Source organism: Eleginops maclovinus, chromosome 22 (assembly GCF_036324505.1).
Source record: "Eleginops maclovinus isolate JMC-PN-2008 ecotype Puerto Natales chromosome 22, JC_Emac_rtc_rv5, whole genome shotgun sequence".
Classification (NCBI taxonomy): domain Eukaryota; kingdom Metazoa; phylum Chordata; class Actinopteri; order Perciformes; family Eleginopidae; genus Eleginops; species Eleginops maclovinus.
Window position 1 is genome coordinate 15,449,771 of NC_086370.1, and position 20,736 is coordinate 15,470,506.

Here is a 20,736-nt window from a genome sequence, read left to right on the forward strand (position 1 = left end):
TATCAGTGGCATGATATGGTTATGGTATATTTAGGAAGCCTTACTTGTTTCCATGACAACGGTTGTACTACTGACATGTAGGCCCATATCGACCTGTATGGGGATGTGCTTGCAGCCTGCACATGCATACAGACCTAAAGCATGTTTTTTTTTTTTTGTCAGTCCATCTTCCATTTGGAGGGAACCTTGTTAGTATGCTAACAATGACCATTTGTAACCAGATTTTGCCCATTATAGTGCATTTATGCTTCATTTATTATTACAGTTTATTCATTATATTCATTTGATTTGCATTGTGTCCTCACAGCAACTGCCTTCACATGGTGGTTTTGTAGTGTTGTTGTTGCACAGAGACGAAAGGCAACGAAGTGTAAAAGCCTTGTCTAGTTTTGCCTTTTTTGCTTCTGTGGGAATGACTGAAGCCAGTGGCTTACTCACAACCAGCGTCATGCCCACAGGGTCTGAATGCAGGATGAGCTCTGAGATCCAATAGTTGGGAGGAGATGCAGAACAATGCTTCTATTTGACATAATCCACACATAAAACAACTACGTGGGCTATCTTTCAGATCATTTTGACATAGCTGGAGCTTTATTTCAAACCGACGCGTCTGTGTTTTTAAAAAAACAATGTGATCTATAGTTTCCAGCTGCCAGGTTGTGGTGTGTCTCGTGTCTAAGGCTATGAAGCAGATCATAGCAGGTAATGCTGAGTTGGTGTCTTGTTGCTCTGCTGACTGGATCGTTAATGCTTCTTTAAGCTTTATAACTTCCTTGTATTGCGTGTTGCTCCTGCAGAATAACACCTAAACTGAAGAACTCTTGACATATGCTGACATTTGTTTACAGCAAAACTGCTCCCTCTGTAAGCCCCTTGACTTTGACTGGACCTGACAATGTGGATTTGGGCTTTTTGCTTGCACACCTTTTTATAGACTGTAGCACCGGGCCTCAGAGGTGACCTGCCCTGTACTATGAAAGAGTGATTTCCTCTAGTGAGTCGGGCTAGTCAGCCTGTAGTTATTCAACAGAGGATTAGGCCCTGCTGTCCTCTCTCTGGTGTAAACTCTCCGTGAGAAACGCTTTATCGTGCCTGCACAGTCCCCGGTTCGCTGCCACGCTATTGGCTACTTCTGTTTTGACTTCAAGTGCTGTTGTGTTTTTTTTAAGGTGCTTTTTATTATCTTTAGTGTAGTATTTCAGCTGATGCGATTACATCATGTTAGCCACACTTATGAGGGACCGAAGGCGAGCCACTCACAGAGTGCCTCCAGGCAAAGAAGCTGCTGGTAGATGCAGCTCAGGGTGTGTGTGTGTGTGTGTGTGTGTGTGTGTGTGTGTGTGTGTGTGTGTGTGTGTGTGTGTGTGTGTGTGTGTGTGTGTGTGTGTGTGTGTGTGTGTGTGTGTGTGTGTGTGTGTGTGTGTGTGTGTGTGTGTGTGTGTGTGTGTGTGTGTGTGTGTGTGTGTGTGTGTGTGTGTGTGTGTGTGTGTGTGTGTGTGTGTGTGTGTGTGTGTGTGTGTGTGTGTGTGTGTGTGTGTGATGAGTCTTGCTGATAGCAAACTGCTCTCAACTCATCCTTTTCCATGCTGCCTGCCTGCTCTTGTTCTCAGATGTTACTCCTTTGCCAGCTGGCCATCTGTACGCACATATTAAGAAATCATTGAAACTCCAAAGAAACATCTTCACCCCAAAGGAACAGCATACTGCTCAATTGTTGAAAGTGCAGGCTCTGTAAATTATAAGGTTGTGTTTGGCAAACTCCAAAGCTCTTTCTGTAGAGGACAAACAAACCGTTAATTATTTAGCTTGTTTTGTGCATCAGTATGAGATTGTTTCATTTTTAACAAACTCTCCAACCCTGATTAAACTGTAAAGCATTCTATTAAAATATTAAGTATGACTGAATGTCATGTCATCATGCTGCAGCGCACATTTCTGCGTTCTTGAACCGAATTGAATACATTTCATACATCCAAGCTGCTGCCATCAAGCCAATTTCATGCCTCGGATTGTGTGCTTTCCCCCTGTGCTATACATGTAACAGTATTCACTACCTGAAGAAATATAGTACTAGAAGTGATGTATCTTCACATCCCCCCACTCTCTTCATTTTAAAGAGCCTGTTACAGTGATTTAAAGTAACACAATTCTCCCTGACAGGATGCACCGTCAACACAATCTTCTTCTTCTACTGTCTGTTTGGCTTTATTTTCTCATGGTCTTGTTTTCTCGCTCCCGTGCTTTGTCTTTTTCTCTCAGACCCACCGTCCATCCCTATTTAATTTCTCTCTTTCTTTTTCTCTGACTCATTATATTTATTTTCCTCCCCATAGAGTGGTTTCGTGTCTCCATGCACTTAAACAGGGGGGACACAGCAGATAGACAGAGGAGGGTGATAGAAAAAGGGAGCAAGAGAGAGGGGGACAACAGGCCTTTTGTTGAGAAGTTGAGCAGGCCCAAAAGTGCCCTGTCAGCAGCTTGCTCTGTGTACAGCAGCTTAGGACATGAGCCAGTGTGTGTGTGTTGGGAGGGGGGGTGGGTTCTCTCCTCTCTGTCAACCAGTTTCTGTCCCACTCCATAAACCACAGTGGACAGACAGCATGAGTTATGACCCTGACGCTCTTGTCAGGACTGCTGCTCTTAAATATCTCCCATGGGCTGGACCTGGCCTCACTTCCTTTCTCTCTCTCTCCCTCTGTCACCCAGTGACGCACACTGTCACTCACCTCATCACCCCACTCTCTTTCCCCTCAGCACTCTCTGTACTCCTAGCCCAACTTGTTTCTATTCTCGCTGAAGAAGCCATCAGTTCATCTATTGTTAGGGTTTCTGCTCAGGCGCGATTGACAATTGTCGTCCGTGAGAGTTATATTAGAGAGCAGTTTTATAACATCTTTGAAACTGTGAAAACAATTGTGTTTAGGACTGTTGGTCGGACAAAAAAGCAATATGAAACAATTGAGAAAAAGATCACAAAGTAAATCACGTTAGTTTAGTTGTTATTAGCAGACTTAGAGGTATAGGGTTTCTTGTCATTACAGTTACAAAATAAATCCATTTAATCAAGGCATGAAATGCAGGCTAATGAGAGGTGGACTTCTCACTGGATCATTTCCAACGTTATTCTCTTGTTCTCTTACATCTTTTTAGTTTAAAATGCCTTTGTATATTCTCACTTTAATAATTAATGTCTGATGGCAGCTTTATCTAACCTCTGAATATGTGAGCCACAGCCAGGAGGCTTTCACTGTGAAACAGGACTTCATTACCATTTTACACATGTTCCTCCACTTTCTAATTACCCCACTAGGTAGAGGAGTTGCCAGCATCTAAATGTTTACCAGTGCTATGAAGTCATGGAAATAAACAGCTTTTCCCTTTGTCTTACCAACCCCACCTACCAGGCCTTTTTCTTGTTGCTGTCTTATGCTGTTCTCCGCCTCCTCTTCTCTCCTCCCATCATGGTGTCCTAGCTTGCTCTCCCCCTCTCCTCTGGCCTTGTCTCTCCATCTGCTTTATTCTCTACATCTTTATCAGTCCTGTCCACACCTGCTGTCATTTGTCCTCCAAAAATCTAGCACCTGGTCACAATCGGAGTATACATTTCTGATAATTGGCACGAGTGTAGCCAATTGCCGAAATTAGACGGAAGAGCGCTTTTTTCCCCCCTGGCTGAGCATATGGGTGATTCACTTGTCAGAAATATGAAGAGAGAGGGCCAAGCTGTCAGATATCCATCCAGTTAAACATACAATTATTTACATGATGTGCTTAACACTGTAGGACCACGTTACAACAAATGTTTTGTTACCTGTAGTATACAGAGAAAAGGCCCATCTGTCACATCTGCAGTGTTTGCTCTTGACTACTGATGTGCACCTTCCTTCTACACTGGTTTCCCTTCTCTGGGTGACCTTTTACAAAATGATGGTGCAATTTAATCACTGAATTATCTCAACACTCTATGAAAATGCTGTCTGAATTAGCATGGCCTCCTCTGTGATTAAACATGAAAGGAATGTCACAAAGATTGCCCAAATTCCAGCTGCAGTGGGTTTTTCCGCAGAGGCGGAGGTTTTTTTTATGGCCGTGTTTTGGCTTATTTTTGTACCAGCTACAGTAATCAGCGGAGCCTTTGAAGGACATGTTGCAGCCATCTTTCACCTTTTTGTTTTGGACCTGACCCTTGGCATACGCAAGCTGTTTTTAAACAAAATTATTTCTCGTTTTTTGCTGAGGTAGGGCTCTTTGCAGAGAGATAACCCATTATGGTGTGCTGATAATAGGCTGGGCTAAAATTGCACCCATGGGGGCTTTTTTTTCCTTCTTTGGTGCTGCTCAGCACTTCTGAAAATCTGTTGGGCTGAAGGCTAAGGACCTTTTTTAAAGTTCTATAAAAAAACACACGTCCTTGTTTTTCACTTCATGTCCCAGAGTGTCTATGATGGTCCAACACAGATCCTACGTGACTACGAGGCGGCATTTGCATCTTGCATTTCAATCAATAGTATAACATCTTATTTTGAGACATGCCACGGGCAGGAAAAGGTGGGTGGGTTTGACCATAGGCCTGGTTGAACGTGGAGCTGTGAGTCAGGCCATGTGCGTGCAGCGCAGTAATCCTGCCTCATGGAGTCATCATGCTAGATGTCTTCATGTTTATACAAACTTGAGACTCCTTAAATCAGATGATCAAACCTTTACCCCAGCAGCAAGGCTGCACTGGCACACTGCCCAGAATCTTGGCCTGTGGTGTCATTGCTTCCCCAGAATTTAGACCCACTTCATGACTGAAAGTCCCATATTACATGGACAGAATTGGTCAAGGACATTTGTGTTGTGTGTCTTTGCTGATTTGCAGATCCTTTCACTTTGTGTTTACAAGTATAGCACATTTCAGATGTTCGTTTTACATACAAAGCATGATGGATTTATGATGTAGTTTTACAATTTAAACATCCTGACTGCAAACACAGCCGTTAAAATGAACTCCACCTTGACCAACTATGACATCAGAGTACTGCTTTCATGTTAATGCCTCAATAGCAGTAGTATAAAAATGTGCTTTTAGTATGTTAACAGTAAAATAAAAGTGAAATGTGAAACTTTTCCCTGTAATCATTCCCTACAGTTATATAGTGGTGTTTTTTTCAGTATACATTCACTTCACTCTCCCTGGTTGGATGACATTATTTTTCTCTTCCCACACTCCCCGTCACCTCTCCACTCTCACCTCTCCGTATGTGAACATCCTGAGTTAAGGTATAGAGACAGAGTAGGTGGGATGTGTGAATCGCTAACTCAAACTTCAGCCTCGTACTGTAAGCAGAACCGCAGCCAGGATTTAGTGGTCTGAGATGCCAGGGTAAAAGAGATGCTTTCTACTCTCTGGCTTAATGCTGACACATCCCCCAGCCTCACTTAAGCACTCTGTAATATGAGTGGGTAGTTTTTAACCGTATTATTAGTGTTGCTATTACTCGCGCTTCTGTAGTTTAATGGCTGTGGGGCTGAGGACACAAAAGGAAGAAGACCACAAATGCTATTTAGGCTTTGCTCGCCTCTTACTCTCCGCCTTATTTATTTCTTTAATCACTGCGGCTCACTGACAGTTATAGGATCTGACAGCGACTAATAAAGTATAGCACACAGTATTATTTCTGGATTTCTATTGCTGCTCTTTTACCAAGAGGCCCTGGAAAATGTCTTTCTGTTCTTATTTTTGAGAACGCAAGAGACGCCTTGGCTGCTTGGATAGTTTCAAGGCTGGTCAACATGTTGCGTTAAAAGGAGTTTGAAGCAGCAGCAGATGGTAATCATACGTGTTTCATGTTTTGGGGGAAACTCCTTGTCAGATAAGAGAATTCTCTGGAACTGATGAATAATTTAGTCTCACCCGACGGTGGAAGCCAGACTTTCTTTGATAAGACTTTCCTCTACCACTCTTCCCAACTCTCATGCTCTTCTTCTTTTCTACCACGCTGCAGAATTACTATTCCTCTCATCCAGTTTCACCATGGCAACGTGTGTCATCTTGGTTTATGTGCTGGAGAACATAATCTGGTTGTCTGAAGCAACTGTTGGTTGCTGAGCACATTGCATGATTGGGTGGGAAAGCAGAGAGTGGGGGAAGTGGAACCCCTTAGGTAGGGCGAGTACTCCCCTGACCTATTTAGATCACAGCGTCAGCCCTTTGTTTCTCTGGCCTCAGGTCCTCCTCTGGAATATTTCTCACCTTTTTTTTATTTAAAGGAATATCTCTTGATGGAAGTCATAATCAGATGCTTGTTCCAAAATGATACAGAAATATATAATTCCTTCTTATAAAAATGCCATAATGTATCTCTCTGTTGGACATGATCTAGAATGTTGGAAGTGGCTTTTTATTGTCATGGCAATGTCAACTTGTGCATTAAACTCATCGTGAAAAAATGCCATAATGATCTTTTTTTTGTTGGTTATGAGAGAGTAGCTCTGTATCATAACTTACACTCAATTGTAACTTAAATGTGTACCTTTTGTGTTCCATTTCATGAGTAAATAATTTCCCTTTATGAATAGTTTGTATTTCAAAAGCTATTTTTGGTATTTCACCAGTATACCATCAGCAGCCGGAAGGAAGAACTTGGTACACTTTAAACCAAGTCAGTTTGTTTGATCACAACCAATATTGTCACGCCATATTCAGCAATGCTAACATGTTTTCCTCATACCAGACAACCCTAATGTCCGGGTAAGATTCCTCAGGTCTAATCTGTCCTATCTGACCTTTTTTTTGGCGAAGACGAGGATTTTCCCACTGTAGATCACCAGATCTATGCCACCCTAATGGATGCCTGCTTTATTGATGCAGTGAACCTGTTTACAAATGATCGGCCTCACTGACTGTGGCTGGTGCTAATTGCTATCGATGATTAAAAGCCTGTTTGGAAAAAAGCTAATGACGCTGACCCATTGACCGCCAAGAGCTGGCTTGTATCTGACATGCAGATCCATACTGCATTCAGTGGTTTGTTTACAGGGTTGACTAATCAGCCCTCGGTGACACTGATCTATATATGGGAATTGTTGTGCATGTATTTGTCACTGGGCAGCCAAATCAAATTGTGAGATATTGAATTCTTTCACAATTGCCTCGCGTGTGTGTGAGAGAGTGTTTTGGTTTCCAAATTGCAAAATACAACGTTCAAGAATCTACATTTTGCAGCTTATTCTGGCACAGAGCTTTACTGACATTGTGTAGAATAAAAAAAAAAAAAGACTTAATCCTTCAGCTAAGATGTCACAATACCTCCCACTGGCTCACGTATTTTCACTCTGAGTCCTCGTCAGTCAGATGCTGGGGTTCAAGGAGTCAGTTGTTGCTTTTCTAATGCAGCCATGCAAATGAGCATGATGAGCCTTTGGCATAGCTGTGTTGATTGTAGAGGACTAATGCTGTGCAGCCTCAGAGTGGTTCTCATCGTGTCTGATGGAACAATATGAAATCAAAGCTGTGTGCTCCGAGCCCCTCGCAGACTTAAAGTGTCGAGCATCAGGGAATGTCAGAACAGATTAAAAGCCTTTCCACCCTGCCCCTCTATCTCTTTATTTCACAGTCTCTGCCTCTTTGTCTCTCAAACACCCTTCCTCCTTATCTCTTTTGCGACTTAGTTAGGCTATCTCCTTTCATCTGTCCTCCTCTGCTCCATGCCTTCCCCTCCTGCCCCCCTCTCTGCTCCTCTGTCTGCGGGGCCTAAGATGGAGTGGCTCAGTCGCACAGAGCTCATAGTTAATTAGGCTTGGCCTTGTCACACATTGAGGGCCGGAGCCAGAGTTGTAGCTAAACCCAGTGGGGAGGCAAGGGCGGAGATGGAGATCTGGAACAGTTGGTTTCAATGTATTGCCTACTGCTGACAAAGCCTGCTACCATTCCCCTGCTGTCTTAAAACATGTACACAATGGACTTGTCCATGTGTTTGGTGTGCATTCAACCCATTAGATAGGTTTACCCGAATCCCCCTTTGCTGATTTTTCTGCAGGTTAGGCCTATATTTTATTAATTTTTTTATACAGGACTTCTTGGAATGTATATGCAGTTGAAATGATTGGTTGATTGCCAGTGCCACATTGACATTTTTGAGACCAAATGCTTATTAGTTTTAGTCTCATCCAAAAAGTACTTGCAAAACATGCAAATGAATAATACAAATAATTGTTTTGAATGTATGTTTATGTGAATAACACTTCCTTTAAATCAGATTGTGGCTTGTCATTTGCAGCGCTAGTACTATGTAGCCTAGTCCGAGTTTTTAAATTGGACTCTTGCAATTATCAGCAGCTTATTTGTGTCCGTCCCATTTTCTTTACAATTTTTATTACGGAAGACATTTCAGAACTGTGCTGGCTTCAAGAGTGACTTATGAACACTACACCATTGTGAACAGCTTCTTATTTTAGCAGCTATCACACCATGTTTAGAAGTGTGAGATATAACATCCTCAGTGAAACCCATTTACTCCTTAAGCTTTGCGTGTACTAAAGAGGATGCTCTCTGCAATAAGCATATTCAAATATGTCCCTTTTTTAGAAAAACAATTTCCATGTTGTCAATTATGTTTATGTTGCACTTTGGAGCAGGGACTATAATGGGGATCTGCATAGCTTCTCCTATGGATTGTGGTTGCCGGTGTGAAATATCCCCGAGCTTAACAGCGTGTACAGCTATTCAGATAGCGACCCGTTTTCTCTCTGCCTCTCTCTCCCGCTCTCTCCCGCTCTCTCTCTCTCTCTCTCTATGTGCTTGACATAAAAAGAGAAAATCCCATTTCAGCCGTGACATTCTGCCTGTGTAGCAGAAACATACAGGGGCTATACATCAAAGCAAGGCAGAGTGCACAGTGAGGGAAAGGAGGTTTAATGACGATGGCGGTCTGGAGTGATAATATAGAGCCGCTAAGAAGGAGTGTCGAAGTTATTATTCCAAGTTTAAAGCCTGCACCAAATCTATCTTACAGATGTGCAGGGAATATGAAGCTGACTGTGTAATATTCATTTTTATCCTCATAGTGCAGGCACTTAATTCAGGCGGCAGTGTAATTGGCTAATCAATCTATCAGTGCTTTATGTCTGAATGTATCTCTTGGCCTTTTGTCTCTTGGCAGGTTCCACATACAGCGTTCTCTCCACTATGCCCTCGGACTCAGAAAGCAGCAGCTCCCTCAGTAGTGTTGGTATGTATAACAACCAAAGATGCCTAGTATCTTGTGTGTGTCATGCCAGATAGGAGAAGTTCCATACTATCGCCATAATAATGCAAATTAAAGGCAGCATGGCGGCGTTATGACTTGTAAAATGCTGTTTATGACGATATTGGCGTACTTCCCGATTGTCTCCTGGGTTTTAACGTTTATTTTTCCTCATCGGGCCAATGTGTTCCTCTTTCCTTAAGGAGACCATGCTTGCCTTCCCCTAGTTTTGACAAAGGTCCAAATGACTCAGCTGTGGTACATAAACCTCCAAAAAGCCCAAAGATTGACATAAGCCTCAGATTTCCTGCCATGTGTGCTCTTTTCAATCAAGAAAACAAACCCTGAAAATATCTCCTTAATAGGGTATAATGTTTTTAAAAAGTGCTTTTACAGGTGCTCAAAGTCGCTTTACAGAGGTACATAAAAAAAAGACAACAAATAAAGTAAAAGTCACATTAAAATATAACAACAATCACACATTAGAGGCCACTATGAAGAGGTGAGTTTTTATGATTTTGTCTGAATCTGTTTATTTTACACAGTCAGGACACAATAAGTCCTTTCCAATGACTTCAGATGCCCTGACATTACAAAAATAAGGGCTGAAGTTTAACTAATTCATTTGTTCAAGCCATACAGAAAGTACCAGGGATGCGGTACATCACCAAATCAAAATCCAATCTGCTCTTCCTGCCTTTCCTTTTCACGTCAGAGATTACAGATGCGGTAGCCTTGTAAATCCAAGAACATGCTCTGCAGATGTACAGCAGATTGTCCTGCTAAACCCCGAGCAGATTATATAACAGGCAGTCGCCGCCTTGAGCAAAGGGAAGAACTCTATTGTTTCCTGATGTCGGAGTCAGTTGCAGGTGTACTCTTTGTCCTCTAGGTAAATGATCGTATAAGGGGTGTGATCTTTGGGTATCTCATATAAATTGAACAGAATTCCTCGGGTATCTTTTTAAAATAAGCTTAACTTTATGTTAACTCCAGTCAACTGTGCGCTTCTCAAATCGATGGGGAAAGTTTTTTTTTATTTTAAGTTATATCAAGTGTTTGCAATATTGTCAGACAAAATGGATCATTTATTCATGCCAAACTTGGACACATGAATACCTTTGACTAAAAGCATTTCTCGATTCTCAATGACTAACAAGAATAACAAGTTCAACTAAAACAAAACCAAAAAATGCAAACTGTTAACTAAATAAAACGAGTATGCTTAAGCTAGCTGCATTTGTATTTACATAAAACAAATTGTACACAAATACCACCGTAAAACTGGTATTTTGAACAGATCATACAACTCCGGCCTGTTATGTAGGATAACTGTCCCTAGAAACATTTATTCATATTTTTGAGGAATTAAAATGTTTTTAGAAATACATTTCAAGAAAACCAACAATGCACTGGCAGGAAAACTTTTCCGGATGTGTGTGGATCAGTAGTCCAAGCCTCTCGTAATGTGCTCACTGTTGCAGGTTCGCCCGTTAACGGTGAAGCTTCCTCCCCACCCCCGGCTATCAACGACAACCGGCCTTCTGGCGACAACCTGGACACCATCTTGTTCCAGCTCCGTCAGGTGACCAGGGAGAGGGATGAGCTCCGTAAGCGTCTGGCGTTGGCATCGCCGGGGACCACCTTCGACGACTGCAGGTGCAAATTCCGACGTGCCTGCCAAGTTGTTGTTGTTACTGTTTTTTTACCCTTCTGGTAACACTTTTATTTGGCTGATGTCTTTTAATATGTGGACAGTGATTATAGATGCTTTTTTTGGTCTAAATGAAATGCATCAGATCCAGTTATTGACTGACCTGAGGTTCATTGCTGTCAGAGCAGCAACGTTTATGAGTGGAAATGAAATCTATAGATTGTTAAATTCTCTGTGATAACAGTGTCCTTGCTTATGGCTGCCATTTTCTTATCTTATTATTCTCTGCTGTCTGGAACTATGTTATTTTAACTTGCAGGGAGAGGATACTCACGCTGGCTGCTTAATGACGTCATAAAGCTCTATGTACTTACTGGACGTTTGTTGTCCATCAGATGATATGACAGCTGCTTTGCTAAGTGCATATCCTTTAATATTTTTGACATTTTTTGCCTATCTTATAAATTCCCATAAAAGGGGAATGTCAAATCTGAGCTCATTGTGGTAAAAGGCTGTCTGATCCAGAAGGTTGACTCCCTGCTGCTTTGTCTCCTTAAGGCCAAATTCCAAAGCCAGCCACGACTATGAGCGTATGAAAAGTCAGTGCATGAGGGCTATGGCAGATCTGCAGTCTCTCCAGAACCAGCACACCAAAACACTCAAGAGATGCGAGGATTCTGTAAAGGAGGCTGACTTCTACCAGTAAGTGTTTCTAATGATACTCAATTTCTCGTTTCTAATGAAGGACTCTGTTAAATATCTACTTGTATTATACAGTATAAATCTAATGCAACTAGTCGCTTTTGATTTCCACATAAAAGCTGTGGTGAACGTGTCAGCAGTCATATTCAGTGCATATGTCGTAAGCGTTGGACGAACACTCTGTCACCTGCCACCTGCGGCTTTACAGCATAGGAATAATTACATTTATTGCATTGTTTTACTGGAATCGTGGAAAATACTGGCGTGGTGTTGCAATTAACCAAATTGAAAGAACATCCCTCGGAGCTACAGCTGCCTCTTACATTGAAAGGGAATTGGCATTGCAAAAAAAAGCCTGGAAATGGAAGCATTTATGTGATTGAATTATTAAGCCTAACAGCTCATAAGCTGAGGAGAAATTTCTGGAGCATAGAGACTGAACATACAGGGTATTAGCTGTCAAAGCGTTTAGTTAATTATTAAAAAAAATGAAACAATCAAGAGATAAGTAAAAAAAATTAATATCGAATCAGAACGTACATGGGTAACAGGGATACTTTGTACACTTGGTTGAAATCCAGTCATACCAATAAAACGATTACAAATATTCCCACATAAGCTTTTTAACTCTCCTCTAAATGCATGAAATTGTATTTTGGCATCCCCCCCTCCCCTCTTGGATAATGTCCATAAATGCTTTTGCCACAGAACGACTTTGCTTTTATTGCATATTAACTGATGAATTGTCCTGCTTGATGTTAAGGCCCCTTTTTTACTAAATAACTTAATAAGACATTTTGTGTTTTTTAAATGTGCATGTAAACTGTAGAAACACATGTTTACTCCTCCTGCTTGTGCGTGTCTGTTTCTTCCTTCCAGCATGCTGCACAGCCGCGTCCTGGCCGAACAGACGCAGCTGAAGGAGGAGATGGAGACACTCAGGAGGGACAACGCCCAACTTGTACGAGAGCACAATCACCTAAAACAGAACTGCGAGGAGCTCCAACGACTGCACAGCCAAGACCAGAAAGAGTTAGCAGACCTGCGGCTGCAGCAACAGCAGGTACTGTCCCCTCACACACACACAGACACGTGTGAGTGTGTGCTCTGGCTAGCCAGATGTTAAAAGGGCAGGGATTGCCTTCGGGGATGAGCCAATATAGCAAAACAAAATGTTGTTTTACAAAAATAGTTGTTCTCTTCCACAGAGTCACATATGTTTTATAGTGCTGAAGTTGTCACCTTTTTTTAACATGTTGAAGCTTCAACAGCTTCAAACAATACTTCCTTACTTATTCTAAACAGCACAAGGATGCTGTGACCTGTATTGGACTTCTACGCAGTCTCCCACAGCACTCATGGGAACACTGCAGTAGTTAAGAGCACAGAGCAGCCAAGCAGAGGGAAATGCATACAGAGCACTTCTGGAAAGGGCAAGCATAGTAGAAAAGGGCTTTGGCTTGGGCAAAGGGCACGCTGACCCAAAGTATGTAGCTACAAGATGAGTGTATACACAGTGTATGCTGGGTGGACAAGGTCAATAAAGCCCTTGGGTCACAGCAGTCAGGAATCAGCAGGACCTGCAGCGATGACACATGCAGCCTTGCAGAGAATGCATAATGCACTATGAAGGACACACTCTACGCATAAAACTGTTAATTTTACCAGTCAGCCAATTGGTTTAATGCAGTTCTTGCAATTAACTTTAGATAAAAAAATAATACTTTAAGCTGGCACAGGATTTGCACTGCATGAATAAAAACTCCTGTCACATTGATGCCCTCTGCTGCTCAGGTGGGGCACAGCAAATACACGCAGAGTTAGATTTTATCTGATGACATTGACATTTTGAGCACTATAAGTAGTTTTAGTATTGCATATCATATGACTTTTGTTGTCCTTACCAGGTCATGAGAGAGAAAGGCTCATCGGAGGTGTTGAACAAACTGTACGACACAGCTATGGACAAGCTGGAGGGCGTAAAGAAAGAGTATGATGCCCTGAGCAAGCGCTACAGTGAGAAGGTGGCCAACCACAACACAGACCTGAGCCGCCTGGAGCAGGCCGAGGAGGAGAACCGGAGGCTGCAGAAGCAGATGGACGCGTTGCTCAAACAGCGAGACTCGGCCATGCACTACCAGCAGCAGTACTCCACCTCGATGAGGAGGTAAAAGCATTTATCAGCTTAAGGGCTGGGCAATATATCAATATTATACCGATATCTAGGACACATTTTGTACATCGGAAATACTGCAATAAGTATTTTTTTAAAATATTTAGCAAAATAACTTATAGTCAACATGGCTATATTGTCGCAATATCTAGGAACTTATTAGACACATCCTAATATTTATTTCCTTTATATCAACCATCCCTTATCAGCTGCAGACATGCAGAGAACCGAGCACATGAGAAGAAACAGAGCAATGTTATATTCCAGGGAAAATAACGTAGTAAATATTTTGAGGCTTGAATCAATGTAGCAGAGGATATGATGAGCCAGCCCCTGTACACACACACACACACAGACACACACACACACACACACCAGATAGAGCGCTGATATGAGCTACATTCAAGCCGCAGCCAGTACATCATTTTATATTGGCATCTCATAAACTTGTTCACTGTAACGCTCACCGTCTTCCTCCGCTCTCGCAGGTTTGATTCAGTGCAGCAGGAGCTGAACAAGTCCTCAGCGCAGAACAAGGAGCTGCAGAGAGAGATGGAGCGGCTGCAGTCGGAGGTGACGCGCTACAAGAACCTGCAGTTGAAGTCGGCCAAAGACTGCGAGAAGTACAAGGAGGAGAGGGACTCCGTGTTCAACGAGTATCGTCTCATCATGAGCGAGAGGGACCAGGTGATCAAAGAGCTGGACAAGCTGCAGACAGAGCTGGAGGCAGCCGAGGCCCGGCTGAAAAACACCTCCTCAGAGAGAGTGGTGGCCAGTGAGGAGTTGGAGGCACTCAGACAGGTATCACGCTCAAGAATCCATCAAATGTACTCAAATGTCATTTATGGCTGATGCACTCTTATTATCCACAGGTGAATGTCCAACAAACATGGTGAATATTAAGGAGTACTACCCCAAAAAACATCATGACTTTCTCTCAAACGTTATAAAAAGTGTATTAATGGATCCTATTAACCAGAGTTTTATCCATGTGCTGTATAATAATAACATAAGACATAACACAGGAAATGCAAAAAACCAGTAGTAACCAGTAATAACATCACAATGCTAACCCATACACATAAATAAGTAAAGGTTGAAAATATAAAACACAAGAGTAAAAAGTGGAACATAAGACCCTTTTAGTATATTTTGTTTTACAGAAAACTGACCAAATTTGATATGTTGAGTAAAACAAACATGGTATAAAAGCTTATTTGAAGTTGACTTAGCTTAGCTTAGCAAACAAACTGGTAGCTAGGTAATACTAAATGAACGGAACACATTAATTTCTCTTTGAAGTGATGATTTATTTCAAATATTTGATATAAAGCCGCCTGGAATAAACGTGTTCTTGTCATTACTCATCAATCACAGCTTCCCTAAGAGACCTGCTGTCATACAGTACTGACAGTTACTGAGTGAACTATTGCCACTGTGATGTATGGATGGAATTTAACATCAAGCTGTCAGCTTTTTTTAGTCTGTTCGTGACTCGGACCACTTATCTTTCTTTTAGTCAGCGGCTCAAAGGCCATTTTCTCTAATGACACTGCACAAAAAATAGATCAGCCTCCTCTTGTTGAAGAATATTTCTGAGCATTGGTTGACAGACAAAACAGAATCAAGTGTTGGATTCCTCCCTCCGGATTTGCCCTGAAATATTTTTGCCCCCAGGAGTTGAACTCGTCACTGGTTGACCGCGACAGGGCCATCTGCGAGAGGAACGAGCTGCTGGAGAAGTACTGCCACGAGGTCAAGGACAAGGCCGAGGCTCAGAAGGAGCTGAGTCAGGCCTGCAAGGACATCGAGATGGTCCGGGAGGAGAGGGACGTGGCTCGCAAAGAGAGGACGGAGGCCATCATCCAAAGGGATCAGTTGCTGCGAGAGTACTATCAGGCCAGACAGGTAACAAACTGAACCTTTTTATAGATTTGACTGTAAAGAAGTCAAAGGTTAGACACATGATAAAGAGATTAGTGCATCCAGGGAGCTGTCAGATTGTGGATTACAGCATGTCACTCAGCTGACCCTTAAGAGGGTTTATGTCACACCTCTGTATGCCCCCTTGCTGGCCCTCTTAACAGTCATTATGCAGATCACATGTACTTGAACTTTTAAGACCTTGACGATGAGCTGTGGTTTGTTTGAAGGTCACCTAATTTAATCGGCTACTTCTTATTCAAACCAGACACGGCAAACTCTGGGATGTTGTTGCAAATTGAAAGTAGCACATTTGTTTAAAGGTTAATCTTATTCATGTACACTCGATGTTTGTAGAAACAAGACTCGGCCACCCTGGACATGGAACGAGCCAATAAGGAGATCGAGATGCTGAGGAAACAGTATGAAGCCATGTCCCAGGAACTGAAGGAGGCCACACAGGAGGCGGAGGTGGCCAAATGTCGACGTGACTGGGCCTTTCAAGAGAGGGACAAAATTGTGGCTGAGAGGGAAAGCATAAGGTCAGTGTGTATGTTTTTGTTTTTAAAGACTCCTGAAAGTGTTTGGAGGGCATTTGTTGTGAACAAGTTCTAATTCCTGCTTCTCCCAACACACTGCACAATCATTCTCACACCTTGTCAACACCTCTCTGCTCTCCCTGAAGGACTCTGTGTGATAACCTGCGGCGGGAGAGGGACCGGGCTGTCAGCGATCTGGCCGATGCGCTGCGTAATCTGGACGATATGAGGAAACAGAAGAACGATGCATTACGAGAGCTCAAAGAGCTTAAGTGAGTCTTTATTATATGTTTCAGAACCCTGGTGAACATAGGAAAAACACATGAAAGCAATGCTCCTGCTATGCCTGCCTCTACTCAGCCAACTTGGTGTGCCGTTCCGTCTTTGTCTCTATAAGCTGTTGTACTCGCTGTGTGGCGGGGCGTAAACTGTGATATTCTGCCTTCGGAGACAGCATGGGGCTCAGTTGTTTGCCTGGCACAATTTCCACACACCCGGATTAAAAGTGTAATCCTGAAAGCGTCAGTGTTTTGGACACACATACACATTCGGTTTCTCAGTGGCCCCATTGCCCTGCATATGAATGTGTTCATATTGTATGTTAAAGCTCCCTCTGCTGGCTAAAGTGAATATGACAGCCAAAGCATTGATGGAGCAGAGTCCAGTGCGGTTTATTCGTTTATCCTCCTTGTAAGTTTGGGGTTTTAATGTCACAGCTACCCGTAAGGCATGCCTCAGTAGGACACCATATATCTTACTGACAGCTGGCCATTGTTTGCCTTCTACTTTTAGTTTTCTCACCAGTAAAAATAGATTTGATCCCTAAATCACAAAACGGAAGGTGTTTGCTTGCCCCAAAAGAAGAAGAAATTTGAGGCCAATTCCACCAAAAATAAGGTTTACTTTTTAATATTCTATTCTCCCTTAAGATGATACATCCTTAATTCAGGTTTGATTCTACCTCCAGAGAGGCAGACTGTCATTGTATTCCAAGCAGAAGAACTGTATGCTTTCTCTTTTGGTCCAGTATACAGACTGGTTGTGTGTGATTCATTGTCTCTGTTGTCACTGCCCATCTATCCTCATGTGACTGACCTCTGACTCTGTGTGCTGTGTCTTGATCTGTTAAGGGAGAAGATGGAAAGCCAGCTGGAGAAGGAGGCCCGGTTCTGTCAGCTAATGGCCCACAGCTCACATGACTCAGCCATCGACACGGACTCCCTGGAGTGGGAGACGGAGGTGGTGGAGTTTGAAAAGGACAGGGTGAGAGCAGTCTTGTTACTGAGGGTGACAGAGGGTTAGAGCCAGTGGAACTCTAAAGACTAAAACCATTTGATGACATTTAAATAAGTTTGTCAAAATGGAATATACTGACATTTATATTATTACCTCTTACAGGACGACATGGATTTGAAGGCACTTGGATTTGAAATCGCTGAAGGGGTAAATGATCCGTATTTACCAGGAGATTGTGGAATATTTGTAACAAGGGTGGACAAAGGAAGTATCGCAGACGGAAGGTTAAGGTATGAGCCGTTTCAGGAAACAACTCTTGCATTTTTCCGGACGAATAGCTTTTCAAACCCCTTACCGTTCATCCTCTTGTGTTTCCAGAGTGAATGACTGGTTGTTGAAGATCAATGACATGGACCTGATCAATAAGGACAGGAAGCAGGTGGTGAAGGCCGTGCTTAATGGCGGCGGGTTGATCAACATGGTGGTACGAAGAAGAAAGTCTCTGGGAGGAAGGTTCATCACTCCTGTCCACATCAACCTTGTGGGACACAAAGGTATATTAGAGTATTATATTTCCGAGCTAGCTTTGTCTTTTTTTATTACTCTGCTTTGTGAGTGTTAATGCTTCAGTGTCATTTCATATTATCGCCCCTTTTTCTCAATTTCAGACAGTGGTATCGGTCTGGAGAGCGGTGTGTTCATCACAGCACTCGTTCAGGGCAGTCCAGCAGCCAGGGAAGGTTCTCTCACAGTTGGAGACAGACTGATCGCTGTGAGTCTTTAATAAAATCCTCCTTTTTATTATTTTTTTATACCCCTTCCTTCCACACACACCGCAACACAGCTCACATAGGTACCTTTGGCTTCCTAATTCTGTCTTATTCTACAAGCCACACTCCAAACTAGATAAAGTGGGATTTGGTCGAGTATTTGAAGTAGAAGGAGGAAAGTCTCCCGCTTTGATTGAATCCTCAAAAACCTGCCGCTCTACAGGGCTAGATGGAGCAATATTCTCTCTCTTACACACAGCTGCGACATACTCACACTTTAGGTAATGGAAGCAAAAAGAGAAGTGACAGAAATTAAAATATGCATCTCTGTGTCTTGTCTTTTAAGAAAGTGACCATGTCTTTTGAGATTAGCATAACTCCCCTTCTGGTTTTAATGTCAGCATGAAACCTTTGCATAACCTTTAAATCCCGGAGCACCTGGATATCTCTGCTCAACATTTAGCAGCGTGGCCTCTTCCCCGTAAGCCAGGGAAGTGATATGCCAGATGATAGCTCAGCAGCCATTAGCAATGGTAAGTACATATACATGCCTTAAGAGATCTTTATCGTGGGAGAGTATCGTATTTTATCATGCCCTTGTTAATGTTAATCACATCAGTGTATCGGGTTGTAAACAACATATTAAATGCTTAATTGTGTTTGCAAAATGGAGAGTGCTGAATCTGCAATGAAATATGCATGGGATGCAATTAACTGTCAGCAGCCTAACTCAGAGGTGAGCTTAGATGCTCGATGAAATGAATCCGTAAAGGTTAGTGCATGAAGTTTCTAGCTGATCTTATTTTAGTCATGATATGTAGCACTTTCTTCTTTATGATCTCTGACCGCTTAAGAAAAATCCTCAAGTTGAGCTTTTTGTGATGCAAATGTGCAGTGTGAGGGTTCTTCAGACTGAAATACCAGCCTAGATTTGTTGTGGTTACCTCATTCACAGCAGTGAGACGCATCCCGGGCCCCAAGCAATCTCATGTTCACCAGATATGTCACCTGTATGTGTTTGTCCATCTAAATTTAGAGTACTGCTAATAAAGCCTACACACACCTAAGAGGAATCTCAACAAAAGCTAACATGGATTTCTTTAGCGCTCAAGGACCTGTCCTTACTTCCAATGTCTTTCTCTTCTCCCCAGATAAATGGCATTGCTCTGGATAACAAATCTGTGACAGAGTGTGAGGCTCTGCTGAGGAGCTGCAGGGACTCCCTTAGCCTCTCTCTCATGAAGGTGGGCCACATTGTCTTTCTGATCTACTTTTCTACTTGACCGTGGCCAATAATCAATACCTTTTCTCATGCCCTACATGGAAGTTTTACAACAGTTTTATCACAACATTCCTTCATCTGTCCTCCCCACAGTTCTTCCCTCACAGCACATCGGGCCTGAACATCTTTGAGAGTCTGCGTGAGTCATCGGAGAAATCGAACGGACGCATTCACCTGTCCGAGATCCATTCTCGGAACAGCCGCAACCTTAAACACAACAGCTCGACACAGACGGACATCTTCTGCCCTGATGTCGGGAGCAGCAGCACAAGTAGCATCTCTGGGGAGCAGAGGAAGGTCAGAGGGGAATCTGATGAAGTGTACAGCGATGAGCGCAAGCCGTTCTCCTCAGGTTCCCTCCATGCCACTAGCCTTCGGCCGGCCTCTGACTTGGGCACCGGCCGTTATGGGCCCAGTGCTTTCCAAGAGTGCTGTCCCTACACAAAGGCGCCTTCCTCCTTGCCTTTTGACCCTGTCTCTGCCTCAGATTGCATCACAATGGAGACAACCCTGGAGAAGAAGCACAGCGGGGGCACGTGGCCCAAAATGATGGTGGGAGGAATGTCGGTAGCACCAGATAACAGCAGTCCAGTCACAGGAGCAGCCCAGCTCTCCATCTACAAATCCCCCAAACAGAGGAAGTCCATATTCGACCCGGACACTTTCAAACGCCCGAAACACCTTCCTCTAAAATGGAGTATATGGCAGCCAATCAGATTGCAGCAGTAGCCGCCGCTGCCGCATCTTCTCACTCCCCGCAGCCTTCAAAGTCAGAGTCCCTCTCCTCCTCATCGACCCCAACCCCCCCAACCCCACCCACTCGCAGTGACTCCTTTAAATTCAAACATAAACATCAGAGCAGCTCTGCCTCTGACTGCACCATCACCTCTGAAGGTAAGGGAGAGGCGGCCATTGCCATGGCAGCAGGAGAGAGCAGAGAGAGGAGCGAGCGAGAAAGAGACAGGAATGGAAACCACTACTTCCTGGACGGCAAGGTCCTGACCTCGAGGAAGTCGTGTGACGAGGACATCGGCCGCACCCGAGGGGAAGAGCCAGAAGTGAAAAGGCCACGCCCTAAATCTGCCCCCGCCCTCAGACGTAGGATGACCCCCCAGACCATCACTCTTCCCTCCTTCCAAGTAAGTCCATTTAAGGCCCTATATATGGATAGACAATCTTTTCTGTGGTGCAATTGCTTCACAATTTCAGGGCAGTTTGTCTCTAATAAAG

At 43.2% G+C, this 20,736-nt stretch overlaps 1 protein-coding gene across 1 annotated transcript in view; it reads left to right on the forward strand.

Annotated features, from left to right (window-relative positions):
* dlg5a (discs, large homolog 5a (Drosophila)) overlaps positions 1-20,736 on the forward strand; it is a 34,492-nt gene that overhangs the window by 1,252 nt on the left and 12,504 nt on the right. Inside the window, 16 exon segments of the mRNA XM_063875129.1 lie at positions 9,144-9,212; positions 10,712-10,886; positions 11,440-11,583; positions 12,463-12,646; positions 13,491-13,750; positions 14,245-14,557; positions 15,434-15,664; positions 16,037-16,221; positions 16,365-16,490; positions 17,349-17,481; positions 17,617-17,744; positions 17,833-18,008; positions 18,123-18,226; positions 19,376-19,468; positions 19,600-20,173; positions 20,176-20,645. Coding sequence (XP_063731199.1) covers positions 9,144-9,212; positions 10,712-10,886; positions 11,440-11,583; positions 12,463-12,646; positions 13,491-13,750; positions 14,245-14,557; positions 15,434-15,664; positions 16,037-16,221; positions 16,365-16,490; positions 17,349-17,481; positions 17,617-17,744; positions 17,833-18,008; positions 18,123-18,226; positions 19,376-19,468; positions 19,600-20,173; positions 20,176-20,645 — 3,365 coding nt within the window.